Below are 20,653 nucleotides of genomic sequence, written 5' to 3'. Positions count from 1 at the left end.
TGCTGGGATGGTGTGAGACCTTCTAAGGTTCAACTCAAGATCTTACCGTAATGGTTTTCAGTCTCCAAGAATGTATGGAGTCTGTTGTGTAAGACCACTTGCTGATAACACAGGTCTGTCTGTGTTTTAAACAAACCCTCCTACTCCCTTGAAATAGTTAAGCCTGTTGTACTTCAGCCCTTCGCTGACCTGAAACCCTATGAACCGGCTGGTAGGTATAAACTGGGAGGTCTATACTGTAGTTAGAAACACTGCCTAGTATCTAAAATCATAAATCACCCCACTTCTTTTCTTTTTCCTACTCCTTTTCCTGTGTTAACAGTTCTTTTTCTGTGGCAAGCTTTTCTTTCCCACCTACTGTGTATTAAAGAAACAGGGAATCTTTTTTTAGTCTGATCGTGTTTACTAAAGGGCAGCTGCTGCTTTCAGCTGTTACTGGGCTTTTTTCATTAATTTCTCACTCTGTCTCAAATCTGCTGACAGTCTAAAGATGTTGGCATCTTACTGAATGGTTATATATAAATATACAGGGTGACTTCTGCTTGCTTCGGGGAAAAAATGTGACTGCAGTTTTTGTGAAGGGAAAGGGCTACTCCCTGTTCTTCAGATGCAGCAAACCTGTGCATGCTTAAAAATTATTGCCTCCTCGTCATTTGGTGCATGGTGTAGAAGCTGTAGCTGCTTGTCTAGTAACAGACTAACGTGCGTTAGGAAGTTCTAGGTGTTGGTTTGTGTTTTACTGGATTACCCAGGAGTCAAGTCACAAGAATACTCAACATTTCAGTTCACTGCTTTATCTGCAAAATAAACATTCTCATCATAGCAGAAATTACATGGTGTAATTAAAAAACAAAACAGAACAACCCACCAAGTCCACAACAGTCCAGTGTTAGCTTTAATGGTTATAGACACGTCATTTTCTGTATCCAACTCAGATACTCTAAATGAAAAACCTTTTCCTAATACATTTCACATGTGTCTTCTGTTCACTGCTCCTGTTTGGCCCAGAGTGAGTGATGAGAAGGTAAAGTTTCATCCTTGCTTATGCTGTTCTATACTTAGTTTTGTGGGTTTAGGGGAAACAATTTTAGGTCATCAGCAGTTGTTTTTCTGTTTACAGAAATAATCCTTATCCACTAATTACATATTTATACTGAGAAACGGGTCAGAAAACGCTTAAGAATAGAAGTATGCTAGGAAAGAGAATTTGTGCGGCAGGAAGAAATCATACATGTGTGCAACAGTCCTTCCCCGCTGTCTCAGCAAATTCAGATTAGCTGACACAGTTGCCTATAGGCCTGTGCAGGAGACGTGAGTATCTAAGTCACCAGGCTGAGAGAGGATGGGGCCTCTGCTCAAAGCAGGGTCACCTAGAGCTGGTTGCTCAGGGCCATGTCCGGGCAGTTTGTCTGTCTACAAGGGTGGAGGCTCTGGGCAACCTGTGCTAGGATGTGGCCCCCCGCACAATAAAAGACTTCTTAAGTTCAGAAGAAACCCCACAATCTTCAAAATATTCCAAGCCACATTAACTTAATTCAGCAGCAACTTGATCCTTGCTGCTCTGATACAAATTGAAGAGCCGTAAAACCTGACTCAATTGATGCCTTAATTAATTGCTGGAGGTTTGCAAGAGATGTGGTTACGGTTTGCCCAGTGGCATGCTTCTTAATCTGGAAAAATTCCAGCTGTGGTTAATAAACATTTGCCAGGATAGAGCCTCCATTGTTTATTTTAATAATTTGAAATAATTATATGTTTATTTACATTGCACAGGTTTGTTTTTTTTTTTCTCTCTCCTTTTTCTTTTTTTAACTTAATGTTTGCTATTCTTTGTGTACTCAGCACCCAGGTCTGTGTGCTGAGGGAGCCAGGATCAGGGGATGCAGGAATGTGTGCATTCTTCACTTCTAGATACTTGCACAGAAGTATCCCTGGCTGTCTTTAAGGCAGGCCACTGGAACAGGTTGCCCAGAGAAGCTGTGGATGCCCCATCCCTGGAAGTGTTCAAGGCCAGGCTGGATGAGGCTTTGAGCAACCTGGTCTAGTGGAAGGTGTCCCTGTCTATGGCAGGGGAGTTGGAACTAGATGATCTTTAAGGTCCCTTCCAACCCAAACCATTCTGTGATTCTAAAAGGCCTGGAATGGTACAGGTGGATGGCAAGAGCATGGTGACACTTGTTGCCTGGGTGAGGGCTGACGCTTCTGGCTTTGACGATATGAGCATTTTCCAGGAAATCACCGCATTCCTTCGCTGTCACCTCTGAAGCCTCAGTAAAAGCGGAGATGGGATCGCAGGTCTCTGTGTGTATTCTGGGCAACTCAGATGTAAAATCGCCTATGGCTGCTGAGTCCAGACACTCCCACAAGAGCAAAATGTGTTTAGGGGAAAATACTGAAGCAGTTGCAGCTTGAAATTTGGGTAGAATGAAGTTTTATATTTCACTGTCGCCCTGATACGTGATTAAAAAAATGCTTCTTTGAAGGACCATTAGGTAAATAAAACTGAGGTGAGCCTTGAGCCACTGTGGAGCAAATCCGTATTATTTGTGGTAATAAAGATAGGTTATACCCTTATGTTCTTTTGGTATATGATTAAAAAGTTAGGCCCAACACTGCCAGAGCCCAAGATTTTCCGGCTGGTCTGCGACATAGCTGAGAACAGACATAGGAAGTCATGACCCTGCTTTTACTCCTCCACCATTGTCTTTGCTGGGTGATTTGCTGGTGACTCATGCCTTGCACTCAAGGGTGAAGTAATGCTTCCTGAGTCGTCTTATTTATGTTGTAATCTGTTACTTATTGTCTTAAATCCACTAGCTGTATGTGTGTGTTATCTATCTATACATCCATACCTATATATCTCTGTTTTCTGGTCTGTACAAAGAATCCTACTGAGACCTTCATGAGCACACAGAATAGTGAAATTCAGTTTTCACTGTTTGGCCTTTTTCGCCCTCAAAGTCCTTTGCTATTTCCTGTTGGTTTATCCTCCATTACTGCATTATGATTAAGGGTTAGATGATAGAAATGTCTGGAATAGACAGAGGTCATGCCCTCGAAGCATTCTTTAGGTTTAAGGTTGCCTTTTCTTATGGTGGAGATGATTCTTTGGGCCGCTTGCTGTTTGTCTGCTACTCCCAGACTTGTTCTGTACTGTCTGCAACCTGATACTTTTAAGTAAACAAGCTCCAATCGATGTTTGACAGAGGAAATTTATTTTGTCAGGAAACTGGCACACTTGGCATGGATTTTTCTCAAAGTAATTTGGGGGAATTAAAGAGTTGGCAGAATTATCTGTTGTAATCATAGATGGTGGCTCTGCGTTTGTTGTTACGGCAGCAGCACATGCTGCAGAAGAACCTTAACCTCCCAGGCCAGTCAAAGCAGTGGGATGTGACCAAGCATTGGCCTTGAGGCAGCTTAACGGATCACATATACACGTTCCTATCTTGCAAATATATCAGAAACGGTGACTGTTCACTATTACTTAAAATATATTGGATGGCGGTTTGGGGTTTGCTTATAATTATAACATCTAAGGGCTGTGGCAGACTGCTCTCTCATACAGATGCCCTGCAAGTGGTTCTGTAATGTGGAAGTAGTATTACTTGACTGTGTCATCTCAGATAGTAGAATAAAGATGAATAACTAAAATAACAAGTATGTTTCTTTAAAAAACACATCTGCTTACAGTTAAAAAAACCCAAACCCAAACACTAAACTACCATATAACATTGTAATACGCTGTTATGTGAAAGCAAATTTGCAGGAGACTCATTAATCTACGTGACATGAATGGTTGAATAAGAGAAGGGTATGAAAAATAACAGAGATTAAATAACTTTCTCAATTAATTAGTCTGTGGATTCTTTTACTTCAGAAACATATTTTTATCTTTCATTTTGAGTTTGAATCTGTCACGTTACACTGGTTCCTTCAGGTGCATAAGTTTTACTGAATACACCCAGCATTGCAAGAGATGAAGCTCTTCTGACAAAGTGTTGTTGATAATGAACTCCTGGCAGGGATGCAAATGAGAAATTCATCGAGTCAGTGTTTAACTTTTATAATGTGTGAATTGGACAAATACAACTGGTCTTTCAGAAAACAAAACCAAACTAGCCATTCCAGAAAAATATTAATGTTGTGTATTTTTTTTCCCCCTCCTGTAGGTGCCTGAGATTATAAGCTCTATTCGACAAGCTGGAAAAATTGCTCGTCAAGAAGAGTTTCAGAATAATCTCTCTGACGTCGAAGACCCTTTTGCCAAAAAGTTTGAGGTGCTGTTCTGTGGACGGGTGACAGTAGCACACAAAAACGCACCTCCAGCGCTCATAGATGAATGCATTGAGAAATTTAATCATGCAAGCTGTACAAAAAAGTCAGATTTCAACACATTGTCCCAACAACATGAAACTGCCAATAACTTCGGAGGCTTCTCTTTCAGCAGCAAATTTCGATCTGTTTTCCAGCCCCTGGTCAGTGAAGAGGAGGAGAAAAGGCCAATTAGAAAATCCTTTTCTCAGCCTGGCCTTCGTTCCTTTGCTTTTAAGAAGGATTTTCAAGAGGGAAACCACAGGAGTAACAGCTTTATCAGGTCTTTTGAAGAAGATGCAATTTCACTGAACCTAAAAAGTCAACTTATCTATGGACACAGTGTTGTGCAGCCAACAGACATGGCAGAAAACCGGACGATGTTGTTTACGGTAAAGCAAGATTTACAGCTCTTGGTGGCATTTCCACATCTTGGAGATTGGAGTAGCAAACACCAAAGCAGATGTTCTGACAGATGGCAGTTACTAATTTAGCAGAGCTTAATTTAAACTCTCCTATTTCTCTAGAAAGCATTACCAGTCAGTGTAAATTGTTTTAGATAATCAAAAAAGTTTATATTAAATAGTTTAAAACCGCACTACCTAAAACATTGGAATCCTGAAGACAGCTTTTGGAAAGCTACAGTGAGTTAGTAGGTAGTTATACAATTGCAAAATTGTACCTACAATTATACTGGCTACTAACAGCAGAAATAAATTTCCAGGTGAATGAGCTACCTCCAACTAGCGCAGAAGGACCAAACCATGGCTGGGGTTAGTAGACTTTGTCCCATGATAAGCAGCATAATTCATGGTGTCCTGCTGCCAACATTTGTCTAACAATGGAGTAGTGTAGTAATTTCCTAGGCTACTCCACACCTGCCTCTCCTCCTGTTCTGCTTCTGTGTTGGTAGCAATGCCTTTGTCTCGATAGGTGAGCAGCAGAAGTATTTTTCAAGACCTGAGAAACAAGTAAGGAATATGTTATTTGCTCCTTTCATGTTTATGATGGAAAGGTTATGTAATAAATTTTATATATGTTATGAACATAATGCAAACCTGGAGCTGATACTGTGACGGCTGGCTCTCATATGGTCATAGAATCATAGAATGGTTTGGATTGGAAGGGACCTTAAAGACCATCTAGTTCCAACCCCCCTGCCATGGGCAGGGACACCTTCCACTAGACCAGGTTGCTCAAAGCCTCATCCAGCCTGGCCTTGAACACTTCCAGGGATGGGGCATCCACAGCTTCTCTGGGCAACCTGTTCCAGTGCTTCACCACCTTCTCCATGAAGAACTTCTTCCTGATATCCAATCTAAACCTCCCCACTTTCAATTTAAACCCGTTCCCCCTTGCCCTGTCACTACAGGCCCTTGTAAAAAGTCCCCCCCAGCTTCCGTGTAGCCCCTTCAGGTACTGGAAGGGGCAATAAGGTCTCCCCGGAGCCTTCTCTTCTCCAGGCTGAACAAGCCCCAGTCTCTCAGCCTTTCATCACAGGAGAGGTGCTCTGGCCCTCTGAGCATTTTCATGGCCTCCTCTGGACTAGTTCCAACAAGGTCATCTTGGATCTGTCAGCTGCTGTTAGGGCTGGGAGTTTTTGAGGATGGTAACTGAGTAGAATGGGTGCAGTTACAGTAGGTTTTTTGGAGGGGAGAAAGAGAAGTGCTGCTTTAAGAAGGATTGCCGAAGTGTTGTGGCTGTAAAAAGGAACACACAGAAAGAGGTGTAGTTAGCTCTACCTGATTTAAAACTTCTGTTGATTGTGGAAGGCTGGCATCAGGGAGGGAAGTGGAAGAAAGTGGAGAGAATTTTTGTGTTTCAGAAAAAACAATTCCATATTTATCTTCCCCTGAGAACGTATTTCCCACAGAAAATATAGACAACCTTTATAATAATGCCTAACTTTTAAACAAATCCTGACTATTACTAATCCATGGCACATATTTTGGAGATAGCAAGATTATAAATGGGCTGCTTAGGTCCAGATGCTCTTACCCCAGTGAGTGGATTTTTAGTTTATATGAAATAGATGCAGCAGTTCTCAAAGACACACACAGCTTCAGCTTGATGTAATGCTGGTCACCTGCCACCCTGCTCATTTCCAGACTGTGGGGCTCTGCTGATCTCACTTTTATCTTGGGTTGCTTTTTGCCTGGGAAAATACTTTTTAGTATGCGCAGTTGTATTTTTTTGCCATTCAGCCAGTTTAAATTCAGCTGAATACAAGGAAGTGGAGTAACTGTGGTTTGTGCCTCCAGTATCCGCAAGCTCGCAGCTCGTGGCAGAGCCGAGGTTTTTGGGTTAGCCGTCCCTGGTGTTTGGCAGGTTCCGAGTAACAGTATGCACGCAGCGTGCGCAGGTCTTCACCTTTGCTCATCAGTCTGTGTGTGCCTGCGTGTGAAACTCATAAAATTAACTTGATATCCAGAGGAAAAAAATTGTATTTTCTCTGTTCAAGTTCTTACTTGGGTTTTCCCGAGGACTGCAGCAGAGGTTGGTTGGTGCATGAGGTGTGAAAAGTGTTCAGATGAATTATAGAATGAATTATTCACCTGGTTCAGACACTCCTGATTTTGGTAGCTCTTCCTGAAGAACTGCTTTCCTAGCCATTTTGTTATGATATTTTTTTTATTTAGTTTTAGGCTTTTCTCCTGAATGTATTTTTGGGGAGGGGGATGGAGTATGTTGTTTAGGTTTTGGTTTTTTTTGTTTTTCCCTTGTTCGGTTGGCTCCAATGATCCCTGCTGCCCTGGGACCTAGTGTGAAGGGAGTAAGTGGGACTGAGCAAAGAAGGAGCCTCTCGCTGCAGGGAGGGGAAGGCAGCAGCAAGCAGGAAGAGGTATCGGAAGGAATAAACCTGTGAACACATGTGAGGTCAGCCCCAGGGACAATACAAGGAAACCAGCAGGGAGTTGGGGAAAATCATTGTGTGGTTGAGGTGGAAGGTGAATGCACAGGACCATTTTTAGACATGCAGAGGTGGCACATCTCAATTGATCCATTTACACATAAAATTCCCCCCTTTCCCCTTCCTTAAGAAATTACAGGTATATTGGTGCTGCTGATGTTTTTGTGTGCGTTTTTGAGGATTTGGCAGTGGTTGAAGCTTCAGCAGGTTTGTCTAAGTCATGCTGATGAATGGATCCAGATTCCACTCATTTTACCTAAAATTTCATATGGGACTTGTCATCTCATAATCAAAGCAGACTTTCTGATGTGGTAGAAACTATGAGGAATTTAAATTTAATCTGTTAAAAAGATGTTGCCAGAAGCTGAAAAAATGAAAACAAGTTTCACCTTAAAACTGCCCTTTGCCCATGAAAAGTTAGCATTAGGTTTTGGGTCAATGCTCTACAAATTGCCTACAGATTAAATTAAGTTAGGAAATACACTCCAGTAAGCACATTTTTATAGTTGGAGTTAAAATCTTTAAATTAAATGCTATGTGTGTCTTAAATAAAATCCTGAAAATTAAATTGCCCTAAAATTTAAATCCAAGTGTGTGCCTCTACCTGTATTCTACCTAATTATTTAAGTAGCTTTTGGGAATGTGGCATATTCCAAGCCTGTAGAAAATAAGGAAAGGGGGTGTTACTATATTAGTGCAAAATAAGTTACTTGTGTTACAGTGTTACTCTCATCTAATTAAACACTGTTCTCAATCTCTTGTCTCAAATATGAAACTAAATCTCAGTTCAGTAATGTGCAGAACTCTGCCAAATTGGTGTTGTTTCAGGGTGCTCTCTTTCTCTGGTAATAATACACGAATTGGTCTAAAAATAGAGGTAGAAAAAAATTTGAGATCTGTGTCCAGGAAACATGGGAATGTAATGTTACTTGTTATCATCTTGCTATTTATTTTGCTCTTTTTAGATTGGCCAGTCTGAAGTTTACCTTATCAGTCCTGACACAAAAAAAGTAGCAATTGAAAAAAGCTTTAAGGAAATATCCTTTTGTTCTCAGGTAAGATTGCAGTGCATTCCTTCTCTTTTTTTTTGTTTGTTTGTTTGTTTGTTTTAATATTCTCTGCTTGTGACTGCTGGTGTGCCTCTCTCTCCTAGCATTTCAAATGGATTCTCACCCCAAAAGTTTCAGTAATTGCTATTGACAAGTTGCTAGTTAATTATTAATTTTGTAAAACCATCATTCTTTTCACATGCTTTGCATAGTAATTTCTGAGATAAAGACTTACTTCTGTGTGCAGTGGATGAATAATATGAGGTAGAAGGAACAGCCTGGTCAGCTCTGGTTTGAAACTTCAGTAGGTGTGATTCAGAGTTGTGCAAATCTGGGATTCTCTGAGCCATATTTTTCAAGAAGTGATAATGAAAGGAGATAAAAATACATGAGTTCTCTAAAAAATACTTCAAAAGTTGGTGGTTTTTTTTTTTCCGAGAATGTAGTGTGTAAAAGAAGACAACCCACTGCCATGCAGAAGCAGTGTGTGTGATGCACTGAGAGCAAGCATCTTTCAGAACCTCCTCATTCGCTATTAGTCCTTGTTTCTTAGGCCACAGAGTTTGCTTCCCTGTCCTGCCTCTCTTTTTTTGCGGTTCTGACATCGATTTGTCATGGGTTATGTGAGGGTACAGTTTTATCTCATGACCTGACTTTGAGCGGTGATGTTTTGGAAGAGGTGCAACTTACACACATGAGGATGAAGGATGGCACTGCGTGGGTCACGTGGGCGTGATTCACGCTCAGCTACTGCCGTGGCTCGGCGCTGTGAGGGCAGAATGGTTGCTGTCACATCAAGGACGTGGGACAGCGTGGGCAATTGCAGCACTCCTGTGTGAGCAGCTGCACAGGAGCAGACGACACACCTTTGAGTGTTGCTCAAATCCACCTGCAGACTGAAACTGCTGTTTGTAAAGACATTTCATAGACCCATTGCCTTTGTGAACTAACCAGTGTCATGAGGCAGGGATTTGTCTTGCCCTAGCCATTTTCTGTCCTGCAGGGCGTTATTTGTATTTAGTTTGTCTGTGTACCAGATTTGATTCAGTTTAAGTGAATGGGGAAGTTGAATTTAATTCATTAAACTGGGATAGAGTCCTTAGACAACACTTAATTCCTTTAAAACCTGTTATAGATCATTTTAGCTTAAACCTCTGAGAAATTAACCTGAACTGTAATGATATACATAAACTTATATTTGTTGAGGAACGGATGTTCCTGCTAGTTTAACTGACAATGCACCTTGAATTAACCCAGTGAAATGTCTCTTTGTACTGGGAGGCTTGCGTAGGAATAAGGTCTACTTACTACACCAGGTTGTGAATTTTGCCACTACCTTGCACTAGGAACTTTTTCTTTTGGCTTGCTTGCATAGTGCAAGTCTACCAGTGTATCACAGGCTTTGGCCTTAATGGGGCAGGACTATTTTTCCCCAATAGATTTTTTTTTTTTACCCATTTTTAATTAGAATGAATATGATTTGCTGTTGTTTGCTTTTAACTTTTTTGATCCACCACCACCACCCCCCCCCAAATGACTTTTTAATGTGATGAGGAGAGCTTTTATCACTAAACATACAGGTAGCCATTCTGAAAATGTCATAGTATACATAAGTAGTTTGCATGATTTTAGGTCAAGAGCTTTGAAGAGAACTCCTGGATCGCAAAAAAAATCTCTTTCTGCCCATGTTCCCTTAGTCAGGAGTTAGTTAGGTAGACTTTGTGACTTGTCCTGACGGTCGGCAGACAGTTGTGCTCCTCAGAGCAGTAGAAGTGAGAATCTAATGGAATTCTCCTCTCCTGTCTGAAGAATGTGTTGCTGGGCAGATGTTACGTCAGTTGGGCAAATACTGGTACTGGGGTTACAGAAGGCTTTGCCCCCAAGCATGCACATTTCAGAGAAGTTGACAGAACGATCTTATGGACTCATCTTGAGCATACAAGAACTTTAATAATCCCCTCTTGAAAGCACTAGAGGTAAATTATAAGGGAGATTAGAATCAGTACTTAATTTCCAGAGGGCCCAATCCATCAGTCAGTTACTACAGTGGCAGAAAGAAGTATGTGGTCCTGGGGCAGTGTCAGAGTGGCTAGTCTGAAACAGCTAAGAGGGTTCACCAGCTCCTGGTACCTTGCAGTTTTGTGGTCAGGGCCGTGATCCCATCTGGGCTCGCTCCACCATCACAGTTGGGTTTTCAGGAGAAGAAATGGGTTTTCAGCAGAAGAAACACAAGCTAGGGATGTTAGAGAGGGGGCTCAGCATCTTCTATGCACATCTGTGTGTGGATAAAGAGGGATAAGCCTGTATCAGCCTGTTCTTGCTTTATTGCATAGCTACCTCCTAAAATGCTTAGCCTGGACATTCAATGGACCTGGAGTTGGAGAAGCTGCAGGCTTTACATCATTTGAATGTTCTGATCATTTTGTTCTCAGGGCATATTAGTTTGTGATGTTTGTGTAATAAAGCTTTTGTTACCGATGTGTAACTGTCATACTCCAACAAACAAGGTACCTCCATATACATTAAATGCTGTCCTGCATTCAGCTGGCGTGCTCTGAAGGTTTATTGTTGGTGTTTCAGACAATAAGACAGCATTGTTTGGATTGCTTAAAGATCTCTGATGCTGGCCATTCTGTTTTATACAGTATTCACTTCTTATGCTTTTTAAATGGGTGATTTTTTAATATTTTTTTCATGATAAAAAGACATAGAGAATATTTAATTTTTTTTTTCCTGAGTTAACAAGGAAAAGCAAAAAAAATACCAAAACAACCAAAAACCCCACAAAAATCCTGCTTGGCATCTTCATATTGTTAAAATTTCACTAAAATTTCCGATTTACTGTGATTCATCATTATGATTTCTGATACAACAGTTTATTGCATCTCTTTACACAACTTTGTTGTGCCATGGCAGCTAGAAGGTAATAAAATGGTGCTGAGTGTAACTGATTTTCTATTAACAGGCTCTACCACTGTGCACATAATTCATCATCATAAGTTTTGGGATTTTTTTTCTTTTTAATCCAAGAATGATGCACTGAGGAGATGTGTACTGGGATCACCTAACTCTACTCATCTGAAAGCCTTTTCATAAAAGAAAAAAGTTCCCAGCCATTGAAAAACCTTCTTAGTATTTTGCCAGGATGTGATGTTTATCTACTGTTGCAAGCAGATTGTACCCTAATTTGCATGCCTTTTAGGAGAAATGCTTCCTTGAGTGATCTTTAAGTAACATACTTAACCATTTTTTTTATTTCTTCAGTAGCTAAGCTTTTTTTTATATGGTAAAAAAAATTTGTTTATCCATTTTTCATTGTTGCTTTGATTTACTTTTACAAATGTAAAACAGTTGTTGACTGCTTAGGCAGAAGAGAAGAAAAGCAGAGTAAGCTTTTTCTCCTGCTATTTCCAATATTGAGCAAAATACATCTTGAGTAGTATTTCTTCATTCCTGTAAGTGTGTTCCAGTGGATCTATTAAAATTCAGTCATTAAAAAACAAAACAAAGTACCACAAAACCACCAAACAACCTCTGACTTAAGGGTAATTTAAGATTCATGAAGTAATAGGTTCTGTAACAGGATGGATCTTTAATGGCCAGTTGACTTTAATGTAGCTGAACAGAGATATGTGACCTATCTAATGCTGTTGGGCATTTCATGCTTTTGTTACTGTAAAACTACAGGTACAAAACATCAAAAGTAAATATGACTGCTTCTTTGCTGTTCTTGTTCTAGGGAATTAGACACGTGGATCACTTTGGGTTCATCTGCAGAGAGTCTTCAGAAAATGGAGGCTTCCACTTTGTTTGCTATGTGTTTCAGTGTACAGATGAAGCACTGGTAAGTGGCAGAAAAGAAGAGCCTAATTGACTGTTAGTCCCAAAGAGTCTTCTATTGCTCCATGCCCTGTATTTTGCTGAAAGTCTTCAAATGCTGCTCCACTCAGAAATATGGTTTCAAAAATCTAACTAGCATAACAATCTGCAAAAGAATCTTTTGAATTGTTTTGAAAGCGTAAGTTAAAATCCCCCTTAAAATCCTGTAAAACTTCCTTTCATTGCACAAACTAAGACAAGTGCAGTAAGTCAGTGTTTGGGTTTTTTCTTTATCACAGTCAAGAAAAGGTTTCTAGATAGAGGTAGTATCTTTTATATTAGACCACAGTAATAAAATTGGGTGGCCTGGAAATAGCTAGGACTTCACAATGAGTTTTGTCTTGCTTTTGTGCTTCTGCACAGAGGTGGCACAGGAACAGCTTTTCTTCTGAATCATAGATTCGTTGAATGAATCATAAACACATTTCCAAACAAGGAGCAGTATCATTCTAAAAGACTGGTGTGTTTTATGTTAAAAAAACCAGAAGGTCAGGGGAGGAGTGAAATTTTGTTCTTTTGCACTCTATTCTTTTTCAGGTGGATGAAATCATGATGACATTGAAACAGGCTTTCACAGTAGCTGCTGTGCAACAGACTTCCAAGGCACAGCCCCAGCTCTGTGAAGGGTGTCCTATGCAAAGCTTGCATAAACTCTGTGAAAAGATAGAAGGTGAGGTTTAAAGAACTTTCTGGTTTAATATTTTCCCTGACAGTTTTATTGGGGGACAATCTTACATGTAAAAATCTAAGGGAATGCTTCTTTAAAAAGAACTTGGGATGAAGGGTTGAAAGGGTTTTATTTAGAGGACTGCAGCATAAAGTTATCTGTAAGGTACTAAGAATTTTCTAACAAAAGTTAAGCTCCTTCCTTGTATTTCACTTGAATTTCTGAAAAGTAATTAAGAGTCTGAATATTACTGAATTGCAGCTAGCTTGGCTTTATTAGCCATATATGCACCAGGAGATTGTTGACAGGGAACTTTTCAAGAATATATGTTGCAATAGCTATGACCTGCTGTCCTGTTGAATACACTTAGATACTGGCATTACACTACCAGTAAACATGAACCAAACTGAGCTTTTAATATACATGTTTGTGTTGATCTATGCTTCATCATGAAAGTGCAGCAGTTAGAATTGTAGTTGTTGCCCAGAAAGCAAGTTCAAGAAGAAAACCGATCTCTCTGTGTTTCAGCAAATTTCACAGTTGGGTTTTGTTCATTTAAGTGATGTCTGGGTTGAATAAAAGGGCAACAGCAGCTCGTCGGATCACGTGACAGTAGCATGTTGGACTAAAAACCTATCTAGTATTAATTTGATGAAACTGGAGAACTTCCAAAACTACTTTTCACTCTGTTTTGGTCTTCAGCTAGCTATGATTTGTGAGAAATTTCTTAAAGGCAAATGATTCTTAGTGCTTTAAATTGTGTCATCTGGTTAATCATACTGTCTGCTTCTGAAGGAGAAATGCCATGATCAGAAACTGCAGTACAAAATACTGTTGATAGTTTGCTGGTTTTCCACAGAAAAGAAAGGAATTTAATCCAGGATGAGAGCAGAAAAAAATAATCTGAATGAGAGGGTAGTCTGCTTTAGACTGGCAGTAAATGTTTTCAGCAAGAGGCAAAGCAAAAACTTCACTAATGTAATTAAATTTACTGTTTTTAGAAGATGCCAAGGCATACAAATGAAATGAAAATCATATTTATACCACAAGCAAAATCCAAGCATAAAACATCAACAAAGCAGTCTGCTAAAATGCAGTAGACTGTGGGTTTATTTTATCTTGTGTGATAATGGAATCTTCAGCTAAGAGTATAATCCTGGTCTGTGCTCAGTAAATCTCCTCGTTGCAGAGTTCATGTCCCTCATTTTAAAGACATGAGTTCAGTAGTAGCTTTGAATTAACCTAGAGTTCTTTCTAATGTCCTGTTATGAAATCAGTGCAATAGGTCAGCTCAAATGACTGATGAGCTTTGGCTGAAACTGTGTGCGTATTTATGTGATAGATGAATTCTGACAAATTTGACCATGTGATTTGTTCTTTTTTTCTGTTCCTCCTGCTAGGGTTACACCCTTCTAAGACTAAACTAGAACTACAAAAGCATCTAACAACACTAAATGGCCAGGAGCAAGCATCTGTTTTTGAAGAGGTTAAGGTAAGCCCTTTGTTTCCTACAAGATTTTAAGGCAATTGAGTTTTTTTGTGAACATCAGTGTGAAACATCAAAATTATTTTTCTTTTTTTTTGTGAATTATTCATTATCTTTATTTAATTGATTCTCAGTCACCTTGTGCTTTAATTTCAATATAATTATTTTTCAAGAGCTGTTAAAAACCTCTTTTTTTTTTTCTGAAAATGGCTTATTTTACTCAGTTTTCTTCCCCTAATCCTACTTTTTTCCCTCCAAATGTTGACTTCTCACTGAGTGAAACTGCACATGCTTTTGTGTAACTTGTACTGTGAAGCTATTCAGCTGTTAATTTGACCGAAATAAATTATTGGAACATCCCCAGATCAGAAAATTTCCTGCCTAAAATTTATCCTAGATCTTAGTACTTGTTAAACTAACTAAAAGTTTATCTTCTGACCATTTTAACAGAGAGGAAAGCATAACTGGGTTTAAGACACATGATGGACATTGTAAGAAACGTCATTGGCTTGGCACACTGTTGAAGATTAGGAAATTTCAGACTTTTTTTTAAAAAAAAGGTGTTTCCTTCCTCTCTTGAGTCATTTCAGTCTCTTTGTGTGGTTCCATGTGGCAGTTTATCACCCAGTACCAAATTTGGAAGTTACTCGGTGGGAGCAATTCCTTGAGCTAAGTAATTTCTTAGTATACAGTAGCTAGCTGGCACTGTTGCCTTTTAGTATTCTGCACACATTTTAACTGTCTAAAGCATTTAGTAGTCACAGGAAACTGCTAATTGCTTCTGGTGAGAGGCTGCAAATGATGGAACTTGGTAAAACCATCTGTAAAGTACATCTCTCCTGCCTGTCTTTTTCAGATGATTTTTTTTTTTTGAGTTGAACTGCCTCAAAATCTTCATTGTCACATTCTTACAGCTCCACTTGTTGAACCATGATTTATATTTTTAGATAACCTACCTTTCTAAGGATGTGCTACCCTGGCTTTAGGTAATTCATACTGTATCTTCTGCATTACATCAATAGGCTTAAAACAGCGTAAGCTTTTCGAAAGTTAGGTTTCTGGTATTAAATTCTGTAATAAATTGTTTTAAAGCATTTTCTCTTACAGTAATTCAGATCTAAATTGAATGCAGCAGGATCAAATATGTTCACCTTGTGCACTAATTTTTAAAATACCTCTGTCATTTCCCAAAAATGAAATGTCCATTGAGAAGGATTTCTAGGAGAAGGATTTCTAGTACATCATAACTGCACGACAGTGCTTCGTGTGTGCTGCAGACTCAGAACTACAGTGTTTTCGTTTTCTTTTCATCAAAAGCAAATCGACAAAAGTATTTGCTTGTGGCATTTTGATGTCTCTACAGTTGTCCTTTATCTCGTGTAAATTCTGTCACCTACAAAGGGAGATCAAGTGTTTCTGGCTGTGCTGCTGCTTTGCCTGGGACACTGGTGTCCTCTGGTGGAGTGGAGTGGTAGCATTAACCAAGTTAAACTTGTTCTTACACTAACAACGTATTGACAGTGACAAAGAGAGTAAATATTTGCTAAACTGTTGTACAAATGTGTAACTTCTGTGCTTGTGGTGTTTTTAATTAAAGAAATTAAGACCAAGAAATGATCAAAAAGAGAATGAGTTGGTTATCTCTGTTTTGAGAAACATGTATGAAGAGAAACAGAAGGACCATGTCCATGTTGGAGAAGCCAAACAGGTAAGTAATCACTCAGTTTCAGTTCATGTAAGGAGATTGCAGGAATTTAAACTGTTAAACAGTACAGTTAAGGTTTCTCAAAAGGCATTAATGATTTTGGATGCCTTGGTTAGTGACTAACTATTTTGAGACACGATCAGGAGGTCTGTGTTTAAAAAAGGATCAGCAGCTATTCTCTGGAAACTTTCAGTTCCAATGATTTGACCCTTTAAAAAATCTTGGCTGTCCCACCACTGCTGGCTGGTAATTCCTTTCTGATGGCTGCTGTTTGCCATTTGTGATACAAACTAGCAAAGGAATATATGGAGAGTAATTGGACCCCTGAATAAAATGGGGAAATAGCATCAAGTCTTCATTTATTAATAAACTGAACAAATAATCTCATCTCCTTTTATGGCTTACTGCCTAATTACTGACCTCCCTGAGAAAGCAAAAAGAAAACTTTGCATGTTTTGTTCTCTGACTTCTTGTCTTGAGCATCTCACCAGAAATAAGTTTGTAAGAAAAAAGCATTGTAGTTATGGCATGACAGGAAGAAACATTGCCTGAGGTCCTCTGTCATCATACCTGAAATATTTTTGTTTGGTCTAATGCCAGACGATCATCAAATAGTTGTCAGTCATAAATGGCTTGGAAACGGAGATGTATGAAGCAACATAACACCTTAATGTCTTAATTTTAATAATATCTGCATCTTCAGTGTGATCTGAAAATTCCTAAGGCCTGCTGCAGTCTGCTTAGTTTCTGGAACCCATATTGGTTGATCTGACACTTAGGAAGTTGCCAGTGCTCTAAGAACAGAGTTGACTTGCCCTCAGGCCATCATTTGTCTTAGCATAACTTTTTATATTTACTCTGATACTTTATCTCCAGAGCTGTGTAATAGGAGATACCTTTGAACGTGTACTCTGGCAGTGTTGTCTCAGCAATCATTAACCAGTTACATCCTAATGTCCCTGTTCCCTTCTTTTAAAAAGTATATTTAAATCAGGGGAGGGGAAAAAAACGAAATGTGAGTGAATGTAGTACATGGATCTTATTTGACCAAAATTGCCTTCAAAAGAAGTGTCTTCTCATAAGAATGTAATAGCAGGCAGCATCTGATTTGCCCTTTGAGGATGAGGGAAGGTAAAAAGAAAATACAGAAGCCGGTTACTTTGTCGTACTGGAAAACTTTAAATGCTTTAAAACTATATCTAGACAGGACTGTTTGGTGGCAGTAATGATGTGCTGTTCAGCTGCCCACCTACTAATAGTTACATGGATCAAGCATGCAGGGATCTGAAATTAGGGCAGGGAGAGAGGGCTATGGTGCCTGGCAGCCTCAAGATGAATCCCAAAAACAACAATGAAAGCTCTGTTCTGGTTTCCACTGCAGGTGTTGCGGTTTGGATGGTAATATACACGTCGTAGGGTCACTTTTGCATTTGCTGCATTAGTCTTTGCAAGCGCTAAAACCAGACTGAAATACTTAATTAAAAAGCAAAACTCGTAATGGACTGTTAGCTTTAAGGTGGAAGTGTTTCTACTGTTGAAATATATAGAAGAGTTAGTTTGTTATACAACTTCCTGGCCCTTAGAAAGCCCCATTTTAATATAACAGAGGCACTTGAGAGTTCTTGTTAATGATGAGCCTCATCAATTTTGATTACTTTCTTGTCTGAAGGGAAGTGAATTCATGAGAAATCTCTAATCTGTTACACTTAAACATCTGTAATTTGTGCAATTGTATTTTGGCATTAATCTGTCAATACAGCTATAAATCCCTATCAAACTGGCAGTTCTTCTGAAGCATGCTACTACACTCAACACATTTTCTGTAAGAGATTTCCTGGTCTTAGGTTAGGTTAGTCTGTTAAACTTCGGTATGTGAGTAGAGAAAGGTGTGAAAAGCCAAGGACACCAGGAGAAGGTATTGATTCAGGTTACAGAAGTCTTCAGACTGTTTACGAGATTCTGTTCCCTGCTGTTGAGTATTTCACACTTATGTTTTTAAACACTTGCAGAGCTCACAGCCCCCTGCTGAGAATGCTGTAAATGAGGTGCCCAGCAGTGCTCCAAGATTCAGATTAGATATGTTAAAGAACAAAGCAAAAAGATCTTTGACAGAATCATTTGAAAGTATTTTATCACGTGTAAGTATCTTCATGTTTATTTCTTCTGAACATAATTTGGTTGTTTTATTTATTTGAATGATAGAAAACTCATGTTTGTTATCCCTCCAGGTTGTAGCCAAGTGGTTATAAAAGGCACAGCGACAAAAATACTGGAGTGTACCTGTTAGAAGGACACAAAACAAATCAAGGCTTTGGTGGAGAGAATCATAGAATCATGGAATGGTTTGGGTTGGAAGGGACCTTAAAGACCATCTAGTTCCACCCCCCCTGCCATGGGCAGGGACACCTTCCACTAGACCAGGTTGCTCAAAGCCTCATCCAGCCTGGCCTTGAACACTTCCAGGGATGGGGCATCCACAGCTTCTCTGGGCAACCTGTGCCAGGGCCTCACCACCCTCTCTGGGAAGAACTTCTTCCTGATATCCAATCTAAACCTCCCCACTTTCAATTTAAACCCGTTACCCCTTGTCCTGTCACTACAGACCCCAGTACAGAATACCAAGCCCTGGAAGAAATTAACTAATTACTCAAAAAGAAGTAGTGTATATAGGCATTTAAAAAAATTAATATGAAGTTGAGCATGAAAACTTAGGAAAAGCAGTCATTGTTTTATTTGTCCTTTGGATGTAGAAAATTAAAAAAGTAATTATAATCGTTCACTTCTCTTTATATAGAAGGAAATGATTGGGGAACGGACTAAGCATTCCTAATGAGATAGTATTTATTAGTAACACAGAACTGATGAATAATGGGGTGTTTGAACTTCTAAATGCTAGAGATTATTTGAAGGCGAGGAGTGTGAAGAGCTTTAGAAGGTACTGAGAATATTAAGGAGTTTAAGCAATATCACATCAGGTAAAATTCTGGCAATATCTGTTAGTTGGAAAAACTTGAGCTACTGTGTGATAGTGATCACCAAGAAAACATGTTGGGGAAATGTTTATCATGAACAGAAGTCTGAAAGTATACAGCAGTGGTTAAGAAAACAAACCACATGTCAAGTTTAAGCACTACTTAAACCTACGGAGTGTTTTCTCATTCAAATAGTCTTTGTTCTGCACCTCACGGAAAAAGCATGAGGAAAATAATAGGAGACTTTTGAAAGATTTCTGCTTGACAAAGGATTAAAAAAATCAGACCTTCTCCCTTTTTTTGTTTCTTTTTTTTTTTTTTTAAAGGAAAGAATTGTGACAGAATGCCTAACAGCAAATATTTACGAGCAAACACTGGGCGTTCTCATTTCTCATCAGCAAACAGTTAAATTGAAGCAAGACAGTACAGTTTATTGGTTCATAGACATGTGACTTCTAGTGACTAAACTAGGGTTTTAAAGCTTATTTCAGATATTGTATCTGTCTTGTTTCCATGAAACAAATGATGATAGCAAAAGCATGTTCTCCCTGTTACAGTTATGCACATGGAGAGGATTTTTAGTTGAGTATCTCCTCTCACTACTTTCCAGCCAGCATTTCTAGAATTCACCCCCATAAAATCCTGTTGTGGGTGTGTTAGGGATTTTGCAATTCTGCAATTTTGATAAATTCTTGATTTTGATCAGATCTGAGGCAAAACATTTTGTCTGACTTTCAAGGAGGAATAGTCACTACTGTAAATAACAATAACATTTTATATTTTACCTGGAACAACAGTTCAAAAAGAACATAAGCCTTAACTTCAGAACACAAAACCCGATACCATATATGGTTAGGAAGATCTCAGCTGCATTGTTGTGTTAGCACATAAGAATCCATCAGTAGGTTTCTTGGTGGTTTTCTTGGTTACATAAGAACACTAGTCAGACAAATCATACAAAAATATTGCTGAACAGATTATACAAAAAAATAAGTATGCTTTCTGATTGGTAGGCATTGAAATGATAATACCATAAATTGTGTTTTGCTGTGTATTAAATTTGATTCTTTGTATCTCGGTAAGGCATATTTGGTGTGAAAATTTCCTGTTTGGAATACAGAAGATACTTTAACAGTAGTTACAGTAAATGTGTGCAGGAGGTGATTATGTACATATCATGGAAAGCACACCATTGCCCATGAGAATTCCTTAATTCCACAGGATCCTTTAAAATGTCAGTGACTGTCCTGAATGGAGCCTCTGTTTCTCACAGGGGAAAAGGCCGTTCTTAGGCATTTCGGGAAGTTAAATTTGATACTGTCTTTGTCTGACGGTGCTACACAAATCTGTTTATGGTAAGCCCCATACGTTATAACTGTAACTGCTGGTGTGCTGTGTCTCTGCAGGGCAGTAAAGCCAGGGGTCCACTGGACAGTTCTGGTGCTGTGGATTTGGACAGCCCCGCGGCCAGTACCTTGAGTAGCACAAGTAAAGTAAGTGACGCCTGGGGGGAAACGTATTCCAAAACTTCAGATAATGTTCCCTGAAACAACTAGTCAGATGTGAAATATGGCTACCAACTGCTCGTATAACTGCTCTGTTCTAACATCTTGCATTTTGTCATGATTATTTTTGGGGAGTAGACAAGCTAACTGATTGTGTGCGGGGGG

The 20,653-nt window shown here is 39.2% G+C and overlaps 1 protein-coding gene across 1 annotated transcript in view; it reads left to right on the top strand.

The window, feature by feature from the left end:
- Window positions 1-4,172: 4,172 nt before the first annotated feature.
- The window catches only part of LOC104513875 (TBC1 domain family member 1-like), a gene marked incomplete at both ends in the record, with an annotated part of 39,462 nt that continues 22,981 nt past the window's right edge, over window positions 4,173-20,653 (top strand). Inside the window, 8 exons of the mRNA XM_010157375.1 lie at window positions 4,173-4,706; window positions 8,191-8,280; window positions 12,014-12,118; window positions 12,691-12,823; window positions 14,221-14,312; window positions 15,904-16,014; window positions 18,021-18,149; window positions 20,390-20,476. Coding sequence (XP_010155677.1) covers window positions 4,173-4,706; window positions 8,191-8,280; window positions 12,014-12,118; window positions 12,691-12,823; window positions 14,221-14,312; window positions 15,904-16,014; window positions 18,021-18,149; window positions 20,390-20,476 — 1,281 coding nt within the window. The remainder of the gene's footprint in view (window positions 4,707-8,190; window positions 8,281-12,013; window positions 12,119-12,690; window positions 12,824-14,220; window positions 14,313-15,903; window positions 16,015-18,020; window positions 18,150-20,389; window positions 20,477-20,653) is intronic.

The sequence above is a fragment of the Eurypyga helias genome, unplaced genomic scaffold (genome assembly GCF_000690775.1).
Source record: "Eurypyga helias isolate BGI_N326 unplaced genomic scaffold, ASM69077v1 scaffold3488, whole genome shotgun sequence".
Classification (NCBI taxonomy): Eukaryota; Metazoa; Chordata; class Aves; order Eurypygiformes; family Eurypygidae; genus Eurypyga; species Eurypyga helias.
This window is presented reverse-complemented; position numbering and strand designations above follow the sequence as displayed.